Here is a 15,922-nt window from a genome sequence, read left to right on the forward strand (position 1 = left end):
GTTCATTAATATAAAAAAAGTTACGCACTAAAGCTTTAAGTTACCATTTAAATAAATAAGGTCAAATAATTTTAACTCCTTTCAGGAACATGGGATTTATGCTGATAAGGTGTGTTATGTGCAGCTTTAATTGTGCCATAGCAAATAAAATAAACAGTGACATAGCAAAGGAATACTGTAAAGCAATATCACAGCTCTAGTGTTGCGGCCTATGTAAACAGCAACCAGCTGAAGGCAACTTGATTTCTTTTGCAGCTGTGATTCCATATGATAATAGAACATCCATTTAGTTTGGTTTAATTATACAATAAAGTTCTGCTGTCATATTGCGCTGATCTTATTTTTTTTTTTTTATATTTGCAGTTATGTAGATGTGAATTAGAGTGAAAAAATAAAATACATTATTTACTTTCTACCATTTTTATCTTAATTTATTGTTTTATCATAATATATTGTATGTAAGTGAGTTATTACTTATCCTTCATAGCAGGCCAAAAATCTAATTTGATTGTGCACTTTGTAGGTTGCGTTTCCTTGTCAAACTAACTTTTTTTTCCCCAGGAAAAAACACTGTCTGATTTGAATACAACTTCAAAAGGGATGGCACACATAGGTTATAGGTGTGTTTTGTGGATAGCATGTGGGCACGAGCTTAGACTGAGCAATTCAAAAAGCTCCCTTAAATCACAATAAGCAAAGATTTCTCACTAACCCCTCGTGATATCTGGCCTTGCAGCTCGTTGAATTTGGGGCAAAACTAAAATTAATCTGTGACGCGGACATGGACAGCATGTAAGTAACCACAACACAACTACTGCCTTGTTTTGTTGTTGGAAAAACTTTTATTAAGACGTGCCATGCGCCTACTTAATGACAACCAGCTTTGGCAGAAAGGTAACTGATAAATCTAGCAGAGAAAAAACAAACTACAAATGCAAAGTAAACAGGTATTACACAAGTCAAGAAGTTTGTTAAATATTAAATATAAGGGACAGCTTCATTAGAATTTTTACCACATTTTCACCACCAGCAGGTATTAAGTGGGATTTAAGAGCTTGTTAACACTGGAACCATTCAGCTAACCACAAGTCAATCAAAAATCATGTCAAGCTGTGGAGTCAGGCAGCTGTAAATTCATTACAAGATCTCTCTTCAACATTCAACAAAGGTTTGTCCAAAAGCACGTTTGCTGCCATGTACAGACTCCGAAGGCTAGCCCAAACCTTTAAGGCCAACTTCTGCCAAATGATTCTGGGTTGTTGCGAGGTTTTGAGGAGGGCAACAACTAACTTGAAACACACACAGAATTAGTGTGAAAATCAAAAACTAAACATTAAATAGAATGTATTGTGTTGTCTGTGTACCCCCCTCAAGAATACGTTGCCCACATAGTTGTGTTGTGTGTGTTTCTAGGACCAGACCTGTACAACACAGGTGATACCACATATTTACATTTGCATAGACACCATTTCTTCTGGTTCCATTTCATAACAAACTGAGAAATTATTGTCAAAAACATGAGGTGCTAGTGCTGGTCAAACGAACCATGAACCTCCTACTTTGTATGCTGCTACAGTAGCTAGACACAGGGCAGATTACACTGTAAACTCGTGAAAATAACTGTAGCAACCAAGGCACGCACTATGATTGCCTACTGTGAGTGCACTTTTAAAACACTTAAAATGAAAGTAAACAAAAGAAGAAAACACCAAAATATTTCAACAAATGCTACAGAACACAAACCAGGCCTATACTTTTAAGCGGTTGTTTCAATACCATGGCAATTAAAGACTACATCTCAAAAGGATTAAAACTAAACAGTGCAGCCATATTTGTACATGAATATGGCCAAATAAATACAAAGAGAAACTCAGTGCAAGTCTTGAAATACAGATAAAACAACAGTGCATTTGGCAAATTATATTCCTATTGACAACTTTGATTGGCAATAACCAGATCGAGATAAATTGGCAGTTTTAGCTCCAGTCTGTTAAATGATTTCACCTTCCAAAATGTTCAGTTTAGTCAGAATCTGTTTCATTTTAAGTTCAACTCATCAACATGGTGGCTCAGTGGTTAGCACTGCTGCTTCTCAGCAAGTAGGCACTGATGAGTACTGGGCTGGGTCCCCGGTATGGGCAGGGCCCTTCTGTGTGGTTATCCCCATGTACTGCAACTCCCTACTTCAAACAAAGATCTTCATAAAACCCAACAACTCAAATCAATTGTAGAGGTTTACTTATCCCACACTACAATACAATCTAGGTTAGGTAATGAAGACCTGATTAGTCCGGATGTTTCTATCTAGGGAGAGCGCAGATAAAGCAGCAGGGTTATATGGTTTTTACCACACATTCAAAATAGTCTACAAACATGCGCCTCTGCTCAAAACACACATTTTCTCCCACACCACTGATGGCTGATCTGAGTTCAGTTATTGGGTGCTGCATGCATTGTTCTGGTTAACTTAAGTAATAAGTGGGACATTTAACATAATTTGTTGCTGACACAAGTTGGCCTACAAAAACGTTAGACCGCATGGGACTTCCTCACCAACAAAGAAGAAACAATGGCATGAGAGGTCAACAACAGTCAATATATAGACTTGCAGCAGCTGCTCTCTCTGGTTAGTGCCATCCTTTTTCTTGCAGATGTGAGTGCAGCTAACGAGGAGAACATTAGCTGCGTTTTCTGGGTATACCTCTCGTCTGGGACAAAAACATCCTAAAATAAAACTTAAAGATTCAGCAGGACAAGTGTTTGGTAAAATGTGGGTATAATAAATGTATCCAAACAAAATGGGGGGGATGAAAAGCAGGAGATGAAGAAAGCTATAGCAAGACCTTGAAACTTAATATCATACTGTTAACACAATTGATGATGTCCTGATTCACAGCAGGTTTGTCTTAAGATGCACTTGGTTTGATTTCATCTTTTCTCACCAATCAACAAAACTATAAATAACATGTATGTACTGTAGTTACATTTTAAATGTAAAAATACTGTAATAAACTGTGATATTTAGCAAATTACACAGGCACCCCAGACACTGAGTGGGGTCAGGGTCAGTGAAGGAATTAAGATTTAAGCATGTTTAAGTTTCTGCTGCGCCTAAAGACAAACCATTTGTGAACCAGCAGTTCTAAAATCACAAATCACAACTTTTAACAAATCATGCCTAAAAGAACCTTATAGGGTAAATTATAGAATACTGACTAGGTCAGTCCCCACATACAGAGCATTATCAGCAGCCAACTGCTCCCATTGAGAAAAAAAGCCTTAAGATTTAAACTACAATCATCAACCTGACACCTTCGCAGTCAATCAAACTCAAAAGGCCATAATATGTTGGCATCATTTTAGGCAATAAAGTTAGACAACTGTATTATTACATATGATGAATATAATGCAGTATGTTAATGTTTTTCATTATGAATACACACCATTTACTACATCGCCTACATAATCTCCTCTACGTGGTTTGTCTTAGTCATTTAGACAAAAGTAAAAGTGTGATTGATGTAGTTTTTGGTTGCAAGGAAAAACAATATTGTTCAACTATTGTTGGTGACAATCCTTGTTCACTTATATTGCTTAAAAATGCCACCTGTCTATCATGGCCAATACCAACACCTTTAGTTTGGACCGAATGATCCGACAGCCCTGGCCCTCTTCTGGACTCTCTGCAACTACAATGGCTGAGACTCTGTCTCACAGGGGGTGCTGGGACTCTGCTCGGATTCCACCTCTTCCTCCTTCTGAACCCCGTCTTTTTCCTCCTCCTCCTGCTGCTGCTGCTCCTCCTGCTGCTGCTGCTCCACTGATTGGCTCTCACTCTCTACTTCTTTAGTGGGTCCTTCATCTTCTACCAACTCTCTCTCATCTGAGGAGAAGATATGCAAGTAAGACATGTATATAACCAGTACATGACTATACAGAACAATATGGAAGGGTGAGAGAAAGAGGGATAATGTGAATAGTTTGCAATGCAACAAATGATTGGTTGTTGGGATTTAAAATAATCAGTGATGAATCAAAGAAAATTAGCAGCATTCCCTTTGTTAGGGTGAACATAAGTTACACAAGACATAGGAAAAGAAAAGATTGTAAGAGGCTTTACTAACATCCCTTAAAATCTCCCTTCTCCCATCCAACAACACGGTTTATAAGAGGATAATTCAAACTGTAAAATGTCTGTTCAACACAAAGAAAAGCCCTTTCATCATCAAAATCAACAGCAGAGGCTATGGTGCTGCAGATACACATATGTTAAGAAGATCATATAATTATATTATTAGAAATCACTGGGTCTTAATGTAACGCTTAGTATGTATGTTTCACTGTGTATCTTCACAATCTAAATGCACCATTATTTGCACACTTTGAGATTAATTCCATTACATAAAAAAATCATGTTTGGACAGGATTAATATTCCAGGTCATCCAATAACACGAGAATATTCTGGAGAACAATCACATGAAACACGTCACCTGCTGAACTGAAAATAACTGGAAACGCATGTCTGAATGGGTAAAAACTCAAAACTATATTTTAAAAAGGTGCCTGTACAGATTGGCCTTAAATTATGGGATGAACAATAAAAAGTAGGTATTGGGCCCTCTAATTACATCTAGGTTAATGTAGGCGTAAAAATCATGTTTGGACAGGATTAATATTCCAGGAGAAGACAGGTAATACAGCCCTGCTCTTTGGTGACTACTGTAAAACGTATTGCTGTGGACTGCACTGTCAAGAGTACTTTTGGCTTTTTTAAGACAATTTAGACATTAATTAACATTAATTCTGTTGATTGGAGGAGAGCAAATCAATCAATTATAAAATCCATCCAAATATACTGTGCACTCAGTGAAGACCAGATCTGGGTCAAACAAGTGTTTTTTTTTTAATTTAATTCAGACAATACTAAGTCAGTTGTTCAGTTTCTGTGATTTTCTAAACTTTGCAGGACGGAATTTGAATTCTCTGAATAGGATGAAATGTATTTGGAAACACGGTTTGACCCAGGTCTGGTAAAGACATCCAGTAACTGCTTAAACCCATTGTTGCTTTAGTGTGATTAGAAGTAGCAGATTGGCAAAGGCATTGGGCCTGCGTTCTACAATGTTATGGATTCTACAGCGAAGAAAAAGTTGATCCAGTTTAAATTAAGCCAGGTCAGACAGTGCAGGGAGAGGAGGGGAACCTGGACTCTGCAGAGGTATGTTCTGAGGGTTCTTTGGACTCTGCTGGATCCGGAAACTGTGGACCAAATTCCGCGGAGCCGGAGCCTTGGCTAGAGGCAAGATCACACTGTCAAACCCACTGGCCACTATAACGCAACACTGTTAGTGTGATCACAAGTCTGACAAAGGAAATGTGCTGAGGAACGTCTATTTTCTCCGTTATACTGTTCTGCTTGCCTTATTACTGCCGCACGGACAGAATCAATTTGTAAAAAGTTACACTATCTAGCACTTGGGAAAGACATACACTCTTTAACTGGTATGCCCCCCCTACAGTAGTTTAAAAGAGAGCAAGCTAAAATAATTATTTCTGGTTTGCACCACCACGACAACAAACAAAATGGTTGTCTGCACCGAGAATTTTTCAACTGATTTCATCTGGCAAAAATTATGAATAAAGATATTGAGAGATTATGTCATGCCAGTTGTATTTCTCAATTCTAAAATTATAATTTCTTAAACACTAAGGTGCTTCCTGTAGCAAAGAGGATGGTGATATTTGAAGGTGGTGGTGTCTCACCTCTGCTGGCCCCGTACTCACTAACAACTACAAAAAAGGTAAAAGTGGACATCATTAACATTGGGAAAAGAATCAAACACAAACTAATGAAAAAGGTCAACTAGAGCAATGTTCTAAGAAGCATTTATCACAGGTGGTTAGGACATGGAGAAAGTAACAATAGCGTTGCACACAACGGTGTGAGTATGAGATGGTGTGTGTGTGTGTGTGTGTGTGTGTGTTACCTCTCTCAGAAGTAGGACAATGTAAAAAGACCTAAATGTCTTGGTCTCAAGTCTGAACCAATTTTCTCAATTACCTTCTTGTCTCAGATTCAGATGTTTATTCAGTCAAACAATGTTTGACTGCTCTTCCAGTGTGTATGAAGCAGGACAGATTCTAAATTAGGACTTGCTATCATCAGCATTGCTCTCAACTTTAACAAAAACCCCTTTCTCTGTTTTCTCAAATCAGACCTGAGGAGACCTTGCCTTTTGTTGTCTTGCTTGCTGCCTGTCTGTGTTTTTCACTACCTCCAGAAGGGGGTGCACTCTCCTCTGTGTCTGTCCCAGAACGCGGCGTTGGTCCAGGGGAACGGGATTCTGCTCGCAGCCTCCTCTCGTAGCTGAACTCTGGAAGCCTGGGAGCCTGAGGGCGTGTCTTCCTGGCTGGATTCAGGAAGTAGCAATAACGCCGGGGAACGCTGGGGAAGCAAACAAGAAAGCAAATTAGAATGAGAGATTGTATAATTTTATAAATATGGCAAAACCCATGTATTAAGATTCCATAATTCCAAATTGTATTATAATAACTTTCTGGAGTTTATGATCCTAAAAAATGTTTTTACATTGTGTCTTTTCTTAAATGATAGTCTTTCTCATTAAATGCAGAGGTGTGTTTCTGTTCTTACCTAGATATTCAAACTCTTCTTTCAGGGCCATGCCATTATGAGAAAAACACTGTTGGCAGATCAAAGCGTATCTATAGGAAGGAAGGAAGGAGGGACAGAGGGAGGGGGAAGAGTTTGATACAATACTTTTTTGATGTTCAGTGCATTCCAGTAGTTATTTAGTAGTAAAATTTTATTTCCATTAATCGGCCTCATCTACATCAGTCAGTGACGACTGGTTTCCCAGAGGACTTTTCATAAGGACAATAATGCTTCTGCATTTATAACACTTGTGCCACAATGCTGGCAGTGAGCGGTACAACCAGGGGTGCAAAATGAACTGTCCATCGGCCAATTCGCGGGTGAATGTTAAAATTTTACCAGCCACTCAATAGAAAAGAGTGAAGCAAAGCTACCAGCCACTTGCACATTTTACCAGCATTTGGCTGGTGGATGGTGCTTATTTTGTACTCTGGTTACAACTGCAGCTTTTTTCATTGTTACAGTTTCTGGTGCAGCTAATACTAACTTTGCCACGAGGAGGCGGCATCAATGTGTCTTCACATACAGGGTTAAACTGCTGCTGCTATTACTTCCCAATCCTATAGATAGTGCAGGTTGGTATGGGTAGAGGTGGTCTGACAATGACTGAACACCACTCCCTTGTGGGGAATCTGCAGACTGCTAAAAGAGAATGTGAGTTTGGTTTTACATCTAACAAAAGGGTTGTTACCTGTTCTGTGGTCCATCCCCTACAAGGTATTCAATGACTCGGTCCACGGCTCCCCTGTCTTTGGGCAAAATGGGTCTTGCTAATGGGGGACCTGGTGGGTGCATGCCTTAAAAAAACAGTCCACACAGATGGAAATGAAAACAATGCATTGCTCTTTCTAAATTCATTAAATTTGTCAAATATTATTTGCATTTCATATAGATTCATAGAATTAAGTACGGTACTTTGGTCTTACAAAACCCAAACTTAGATTTTTTCATGCATACATAGAAGCATTTTTGCCAAGATACATTCAAAGGCTTTGCAACCTACCTACTCCTGGTATTGGAGAGCAGGGGGTCCTGGGTACCGCCCCCTGGAGGGAAGAGGTGGACAGAGCAGATCTCTCCGGCGGTCCTCCTGGAGCTGAGAGAGGGACAGGTTATGTTGGCATAGCAACATGGGATAAAGACACAGACACATGTCTAAAAAAAACTAAAGCAAACCGCAACTCAAAAGCAACTGGGCTTGCTTTTCGTTCCAGTTGCCATTGACTTAGTACTACGCCCATGACCTGGATGCCTGAAAATCTGCATAGACAGAGACTTGACTTGTTTTATTCCTTGGTGAAAGAAGGTAACTGACAAGCTCTCACTGTCAACTAGGGCTGGGCGATATGGAGAAAATCAAATATCACGATATTTTTGACCCAATACCTCGATATCGATACCACAGCGATATTGTAGTGTTGACTATTGGTGCTTTCACAAAATATTTACACAATGATATTTTTGATAAATAATCATCAGTAATGTGAATATAATGACTAAGTGGGAAAGGCAAATAATAGAACAGTTACAACAGTCTGGTAAGTTCAGAAAATGACATCACTTTACTGTAATGCAGCCTTTAAAACCAGGAAAAGGCAACACTTATACCATATTACGATGTTATGATATCCAAAATCTAAGACGATATCTAGTCTCATATCACGATATCGATATAATATCGATATATTGCCCAGCTCTACTGTCAACTCACGATGATGTGCCGAGCATCACAGATGGTGCACTTCCAAACTGTGATACTTCATCATACTTAATGTACGCCCCCTTACCCACAGGTGTGCCCCCTGGTCCATATCGGGGCCCTGCTCCAGGTTGAGGAGACATTGCCATTGCAGTCGGGGTGCCCATCATCTGCATGGGTCTCATTGCCACCCCTCTCTGTCGAATCTCTGCATAGAGGAGAGGAATTAATCACAGAATTTGGTCTTTTGCAGATGTAAGAATTTGCTGTGTCTCTCCTTTAATCATTATATTCTAGTGGGAAGGAATCACTTTTAGTAGCTCGTTATCAACACCACTCAACAAACTTTAAATGTGATGCTTTATCTTTCTATTGTGTTTTGATGCGTGTTGTACCTTGTCCAGGCCTGGGAGTCATCTGAGGACGCACCGGAGTCGACTCCAGCTCCTACAACAGGAAAGCAAACAATACCAACAAAAGTCAAACAAAAGAAAGATACAATAAAAGATAGAAACTAAACAAGCACACAGATAGAGCAACAACAACAAAATATACAACGGTACTCACAGCTTTCTTCTTAGCTTCGGGATCAAAGCGTTCCAGGATGAGTTTGGCATTTTTGTACGTCTCTGTTTCCATCACTTCCTCCAGCTGAAAACACATACAAGACAAATTTAATTTGAACATGCACACTGGTTAAAACACAAAGGAGCCCTGAGGACAAACAACTTGGCCAGAATGATTAATCTCGAAGTAGAAAACCCTAAATGTTGAGAAGGGACACAACATATTAAAAATAGACCAAGAGGGCGCCCCGATAGCTCAGTTGGTAGAGCAGGCGCTCATATATAGAGGTTTACTCCTCGCCGCAGCGGGCCCGGGTTCGACTCCGACCTGCGGTGCTTTACTGCATGTCATTCCCCCTCTCTCTCCCCTTTCATTTCTTCAGCTGTCCTGTCAAATAAAGGCCTAAAAATACCCAAGAAATAATCTTAAAAAAAAAAAATAAAAAAAAAAAATAGACCAAGAAGTAGATGTTTTCTAAGTTGAAATTATCCATTAGTAAAAGAAACAGAAAATATAACATTAGGAGGCAGCTGCAATAAATGAGCAGCAATTCTTGTTTGACGAGTTGTCGTGGCAAAAAAATAGTACTGCATATTTGGAAAAGAAATAGATACAATTTTGCATTGTGAAGACAGCAGTCATTCTCCCTCCCCCCATTACATCCAAACTCTCTTTAAACAAGTCAGAAAAAGACACATAAATGAAATGTAAACGGTGATGAATTGGACACTTACAATCTTTTTTTTGGAAGCCTTTAAATCTTCCAGTTTATCATCTAAAAAAAAAAAAAAGAAGCAAGCGGAAATAACTTTAGTCACGTCACTTTAAATCATCATTATCCAATAAAATATACTATGTCAAACATATTTGGAAGTGGTGTGTACTCAGCATATTATTAAGCTAATGAGTTTGCATTTTTTAAATATTATCAAGCTGTATTTGTTGTTTTTGTGGTGTGCAGTTTAAAATATCACAGTGATTGATTTCTGATGTTTAGAACCCCAAAGCAATGTTTGCCTTCATAGGGCAGGCTATAAAATCAAAGCAGTTTCATATGTTACTATTTCATGTATGAGACAGCAGAATAGTTTACTACTGTAAAGAATGCATAAGAGTTAAGTATGACAATAATTACAGCATGATGAGTTTGAGTCCACAATGGGGAAATGGACGGAATACAAATTTTGAAAGAATGCACAGTCAAAGTGTAATTTGGTATGTGCTATAATCAACAAAAGCCTGAACAGAAATATTGTGTGTTAGCTGGATGGACAAATGGATAGCGGGGGACTGATGGACAACTTACTGTTTCTCTCAGTGCGTTTGGAAAAGAGAAAGATCAACAACTTTCTGATGAGCCACACCCTGATGACGAGGAAGAAAAAGAGAAGCCAGTAGAGAGATGTCGTTTTTCTGGATAATAATCTTCAGATTCAAACTGGTCAGCTAACATGAAAACACTTTGCACACTGTACAGCTTATCAAATACATGAAAGAAAATGTGCATTCAACAGGGTATTAAAATGGTATTTTAAGATGACACATCTTTGTACCAGATTAGAAATGACAAGGATATTGTAAAACAACATGAGCACTCACAGCACGGGGTATATGAAGAAAGGCAGAGTCATGGCTAGTCTCGGCAACCATTGTTCAGGTAGGTAGAGACAGTACACGACCAGAGAGGTCAACAGGTACAGGAGTGACGAGTAGAGAAGCAACCGGCCAACCCACAGCTGCAGACAGATACACCCAAACACATCAATGAAAGAAAAGAAAGTACAATAAAATAGGGGTGTGCAAAGAAAATTGATTCACACTCGTGTCATGATTCAAGCTCTACCGATTCAAATTCAATCAATTCATAGAATTCCAAAAATCAATTCATATTTTTTTTTATTGTATGTCCACTGCAATCACATGGGAAAAGTAACTACATTTACATACTGTGAATGTTTTTTTTTTTTTTTTTTTTTAAATCGAAAATCGATTTTGAATCGAATCTTGAGCCTAAAAATTGATATTGAACCGTGACATTTTCTGAATCGTGCACCCTACAATTCAAGAATATCACTGCACATCTTGGATGTTTTGCCGTCTCTACCTTTTGCAAACGTTGGTTTTTGGCTCTGAACTCCTCCAGCTCTTTAATCTCCTTCAAGGGAAAAATGGAGGTTAAAGGTTATTTAAACAGTGCAAAGAATCTCAAATAATCAGATGTTAAGTCTAGAGTTCAACAATTGTGAATTTGCAGGAAATCCATTTCATTAACTTTAAGTTATGTTCTATTTGTTCTCTGATTTCATTTGGCATGCTAAAATATGAGTTACTGTTTCAGGTTGATACAAGTAAACGCCACATCCCATCTTCAATAAAATAGTTTTTTCATGAAGCAGAATTCATGACATTAGCTGGATAACTAGGTTATGTAAAACGTGGAATTCCTGCCCCATGTTTAGTGTGATCATCCCATAATTCAATGATCCTGCTTTTGAGACAGGCCCCAGTTGATTGTACTGTACATCTTCATTATGATTATCTAAAATGCAGAAAGGGCATGCATGTTTCATTTGACTGCACTCATACATACACACAGGGAAACTGAGAAAGACACGGCATACATTTTTTGTGCTATAAGCATTTTGTGAGTGCATTTAAAAAGTTTTTATTTTTTTATTTAGTCAGTACCTTTTCATGGTTCTCCAGCAGCTCAATTGTGGTTGGCTTTTTCTGGAAAGATCAGAAAATCCAGTTCATCAGACAAATTAACACTGGGATCTCAGTGTTGCTCACAGCCAACAGATTCAGAACGGAGCCCTTTGTCATTAAAAAATCAACCCTGTTGCTGTAAACTTACGTGACTTATCAAGGGGTCACTTCCTGGTTCACGGATATATCTCGGCTGAGTGTAAATTTCACAATTCTCTACATCTGTACATATACACTCACCTAAAAGATCATTAGGAACACCCTACTAAGACCGTGTTTGACCCCCTTTCGCCTTCAGAACTGCCTTAATTCTTCGTGGCATGTATTCAACAAGGTGCTGGAAGCATTCTTTAGAAATGTTGGCCCATATTGAGAGGATAACATCTTGCAGGTGATGGGGATTTGTGGGATACACGTCCAGGGTACGAAGCTCCCGTTCCACTACATCCCAAAGCTGTTCTATTGGGTTGAGATCTGGTGACTATGGGGGCCATTTTTGTACAGTGAACTCAGTGTCATGTTCAACAAACCAATTTGAAATGATTGGAGCTTTGTGACATGGTGCATTATCCTGCTGGAAGTAGCCATCAGAGGATGGGTACATGGTGGTCATAAAAGGATGGACATGGTCAGAAACAATGCTCAGGTAGGCTGTGGCATTTAAACGATGCCCAATTGGTACTAAGGGGCCTAAAGTGTGCCAAGAAAACATTCCCCACACCATTACACCATCACCAGCAGCCTGCCCAGAGGTAACAAGGTATGACGGATCCATGTTCTCAGTCTGTTTACACCAAATTCTGACTCTACCATCTGAATGTCTCAACAGAAATCGAGACTCATCAGACCAGGCAACATTTTTACAGTCTTCAACTGTCCAATTTTGGTGAGCTTGTGCAAATTGTAGCCTCATTTTCCTATTTTTACTGGAGATGAGTGGCACCCGGTGGGGTCTTCTGCTGGTGTAGCCCATCCGCCTCAAGGTTGTGCGCGTTGTGGCTTCACAAATGCTTTGCTGCATACCTCGGTTGTAACGAGTGGTTATTTGAGTCAAAGTTGACGTTCTATCAGCTGGACTCAGTCGACCCATTCTCCTCTGACCTCTAGCATCAACAAGGCATTTTTGTACCCCAGGACTGCAGCATCCTGGATGTTTTTCCTTTTTCAGACCATTCTTTGTCAACCCTAGAAATGGTTGTGCGTGAAAAACCCAGCAACTGAGCAGATTGGGAAATACTCAGACCAGCCCGTCTGGCACCAACAACCATGCCACGCTCAAAGTGGCTTAGATCACCTTTCTTTCCCATTCTGACATTCAGGTTGGAGTTCAGGATATTGTCTAGACCTGGACCACACCCCTAAATGCATTGAAGCAGCTGCCATGTGACTGGTTGATTAGATAATTGCATTAACGAGAAATCTTACAGGTGTTCCTAATAATCTTTAAGGTGAGTGTATGTATCCCTCTGTTTATATACTGTACTTCCTCCTCTTGTTCTGAACCAAGCGTTGCACTTTCTATTCCTCATTCTCTCCTGCTGTCTCTCTGGCTAGCTCACACCCTGTCCCCTTGACTTCTCTAGTACGTCTAAAAATAGTATATTCATTTATTTTCATCTAGCTTGGGTGCAGGGTTCACTGTGTCGACAGCTAACCAGGGTTATTATAGTAAACCAAAACGAAAGTAAGCAGTGAAAAATATTTTCAGTAAACTGAAACTAAATTAAAAAATATATATATTTAATAAAAACTAATAAACTGAAATTGTATTGCCAGGTTAAAAAAATAAAACTAATTTAAATGTTTAGTTATTTAGCTCTAATCATTTCAATCAAAAAAAAAGGAGACAGCATGAATTTCCGTCAACTCTTGACACTAAACCACAGAAATTAAACAGACTTGACATGAGATGGCGCTGTGCCGTAATTGTTTTACATCGGACACTAATGTAGCGTCAAGACCTGTTACAAGGTGCCATGACATGAAAATTTCACTTTATGAAGTTTTTTAACATTAATATGAGTTCCCCCAGCCTGCCTATGGTCCCCCAGTGGCTAGAAATGGTGATAGGTGTAAACCGAGCCCTGGGTATCCTGCTCTACCTTTGAGAAAATGAAAGCTCAGATGGGCCAATCTGGAATCTTCTCCTTATGAGGTCATAAGGACCAAGGTTACCTCCCCTTTCTCTGCTTTGCCCACCCAGAGAATGTGGCCCCCCTGTGAGAGAGAGACATCATGGCTTTCAAACGAGCAAAGTGGCAGATGGTCATTCACTTACCCTCCATCGGGATATCAGGCCCCCCATATCTGCAAATTACAGTAGCCCTCTCTTTGATTCCTTTTGTTCACTAGGGAGCAGAACGTTTCTGTTAACACATAATCCTGGCAGTCAGTTACACAATGTATGTTCCTGATGTTAAATACCATGTTCAAGCCTGGCTATGACTCAGGATTTAGAAGGCTGCCGATATAAAAACTGGACACAATGGTTGTCATTGTTGTTGTGGATTTACTCATTGCTGTGGATTTACCCATTGTTGTTGTGGGTTTACTGAATTATTTTCTTATGGCTCCTTATATAACTTAAATAATAGGCTACAACAAAGACGTAACTCATATTGAATAACATATTCTGGAATACTGGAATACTGTCAAACCTGACAATCTGTTCATTCTGCATGACCAATACAAATGTTTGCATAGTTAGCTATGACAAGGTCCACATGTTGCTGTTGTTTTATCACAGCTGTCATTTTAGCATGAAAGACAATAGTAAACCATGTGCAGTGTTTTTCATAATATGAATTTACCAATTAACAGAGAGAGAGAGAGAGAGAGAGAGAGAGAGAGAGGGAGGGAGAGAGAGAATGTAGCAGAACGTTACATACTAGACATCATATACTTACAATGAAATAGCGCTACTGTGGCTTCCAAAGCTTTAATGTTCAATGAGATAAATGGCTTTGTTGATTTGCATAAAGTCTATAAGAACTCTTGGCAACATTTTCAGTAAATAACTTGAACTAAAAAAATGCAGACCTCTCCTCTCTTTCGTAATCTTTCTAAACTAAAGATGGTAAAAAGACTTAATAGTCAAAGGGTGGTCACCAGAGATATTATTGTAATGTTACAACGTTAACTGTTACTTTTTCTTTAAAGAACTCACATTTATAACTTATAACGTTAGCTGTTTGCAGGCAAATAGTGCATTACACTTCCACATAAGACAATTAAACCGTAAATTAATATAAATTCACGTTTCCAGCTAACCTTGATGGAGTTATAGCTAGCTAACATTAGCTGCTCCATCCAAACAATAACGTTAGATATTTCACACCGCTGCTAGCAAGCAACAGAAACGTTATATAACCATCACTAAACCACACAGAGAGACCGTTAACGTTAGCTTGAACTTGACAAAACCTTTACGTCAACGTTAGCTTGCACTTGACAAAACCTTTGTGTGAGTTAAACAAAATCATACCTAAAGTGTAACTTAACGTTAGCTAGCTATGCTAGCATACGTTAACTGCTAGCTAGACCTCATCTTTGGCTAGACCTAACGTTAGCTATCTATTGCAACAAAAACAATAACAGACTAGCACCGTCACCAGCAACACAATGTATTTGAGGTAGTTCATTAGGCCTTTAATTTAAATAAGTACTTACATTAGGTGGTGTTTCTGTTAAGCGGCAGTTTAGTCAAGTTGCAGAAACTAGCAAACCAAAGACTATCCCTTTTACCTGACATCTCAACTGCCAAGCAAAGCTTGAGTTGGCGCGGCGTGAAGACGTAACGGACGTAACACATGGATGACGTCACCCGGGAGACTTGTTTCCCACAGTCCTTTGCCTTGTAGTCTTTTCTGGTCCTTTCGTTTTATTATACATCCATGGATCCTTTGGTCAAGTCATTGATTGAGTTTTTTTTGCCATGTGTTTAAGCGTAAGAGAAGGACTGCATTCAGAAACAACTTGACATATTTTTCTATTAAATCAACTAGGCTAATTGATTAAACCAGTGTTGTTCAATAGCTTAAATAGTTGATTTTAATTAAAATTTTTGGAATGTCTTGGAATCAGTCGGCTCCCTGAGGTCAAAAAAGTGCCTCGGAACACACCGAAGTGACGTCAACTTGAGCGTACGTTGTGCGCCTGTGCGAGACGTAATACGTCTCCATAACAGCAGGCGACGCTGTCAGTACCCGATCCGTTCCACCGGCACAATCCGTTCAGCGCATGCGCAAGATGTTCACGCATGCGCTGTGGTACG

General features: G+C 39.2%; 1 protein-coding gene across 1 annotated transcript; it reads right to left on the minus strand.

Annotated features, from left to right (window-relative positions):
- Positions 1-819: 819 nt before the first annotated feature.
- LOC120547972 (endoplasmic reticulum junction formation protein lunapark-B-like) lies at positions 820-15,460 on the minus strand. The gene is given in 17 exon segments (XM_039783821.1): positions 820-3,883; positions 5,205-5,294; positions 6,277-6,438; positions 6,441-6,446; positions 6,654-6,724; positions 7,366-7,471; positions 7,678-7,770; positions 8,462-8,581; positions 8,769-8,820; positions 8,941-9,024; positions 9,675-9,715; positions 10,247-10,305; positions 10,540-10,676; positions 11,045-11,095; positions 11,629-11,670; positions 13,928-13,997; positions 15,319-15,460. Coding segments are annotated over 16 exon segments (1,335 nt in total). The 5' UTR covers positions 13,955-13,997; positions 15,319-15,460; the 3' UTR covers positions 820-3,689.
- Positions 15,461-15,922: the final 462 nt, after the last annotated feature.

The sequence above is a fragment of the Perca fluviatilis genome, chromosome 19, assembly GCF_010015445.1.
Source record: "Perca fluviatilis chromosome 19, GENO_Pfluv_1.0, whole genome shotgun sequence".
In the NCBI taxonomy this organism is placed as follows: Eukaryota; Metazoa; Chordata; class Actinopteri; order Perciformes; family Percidae; genus Perca; species Perca fluviatilis.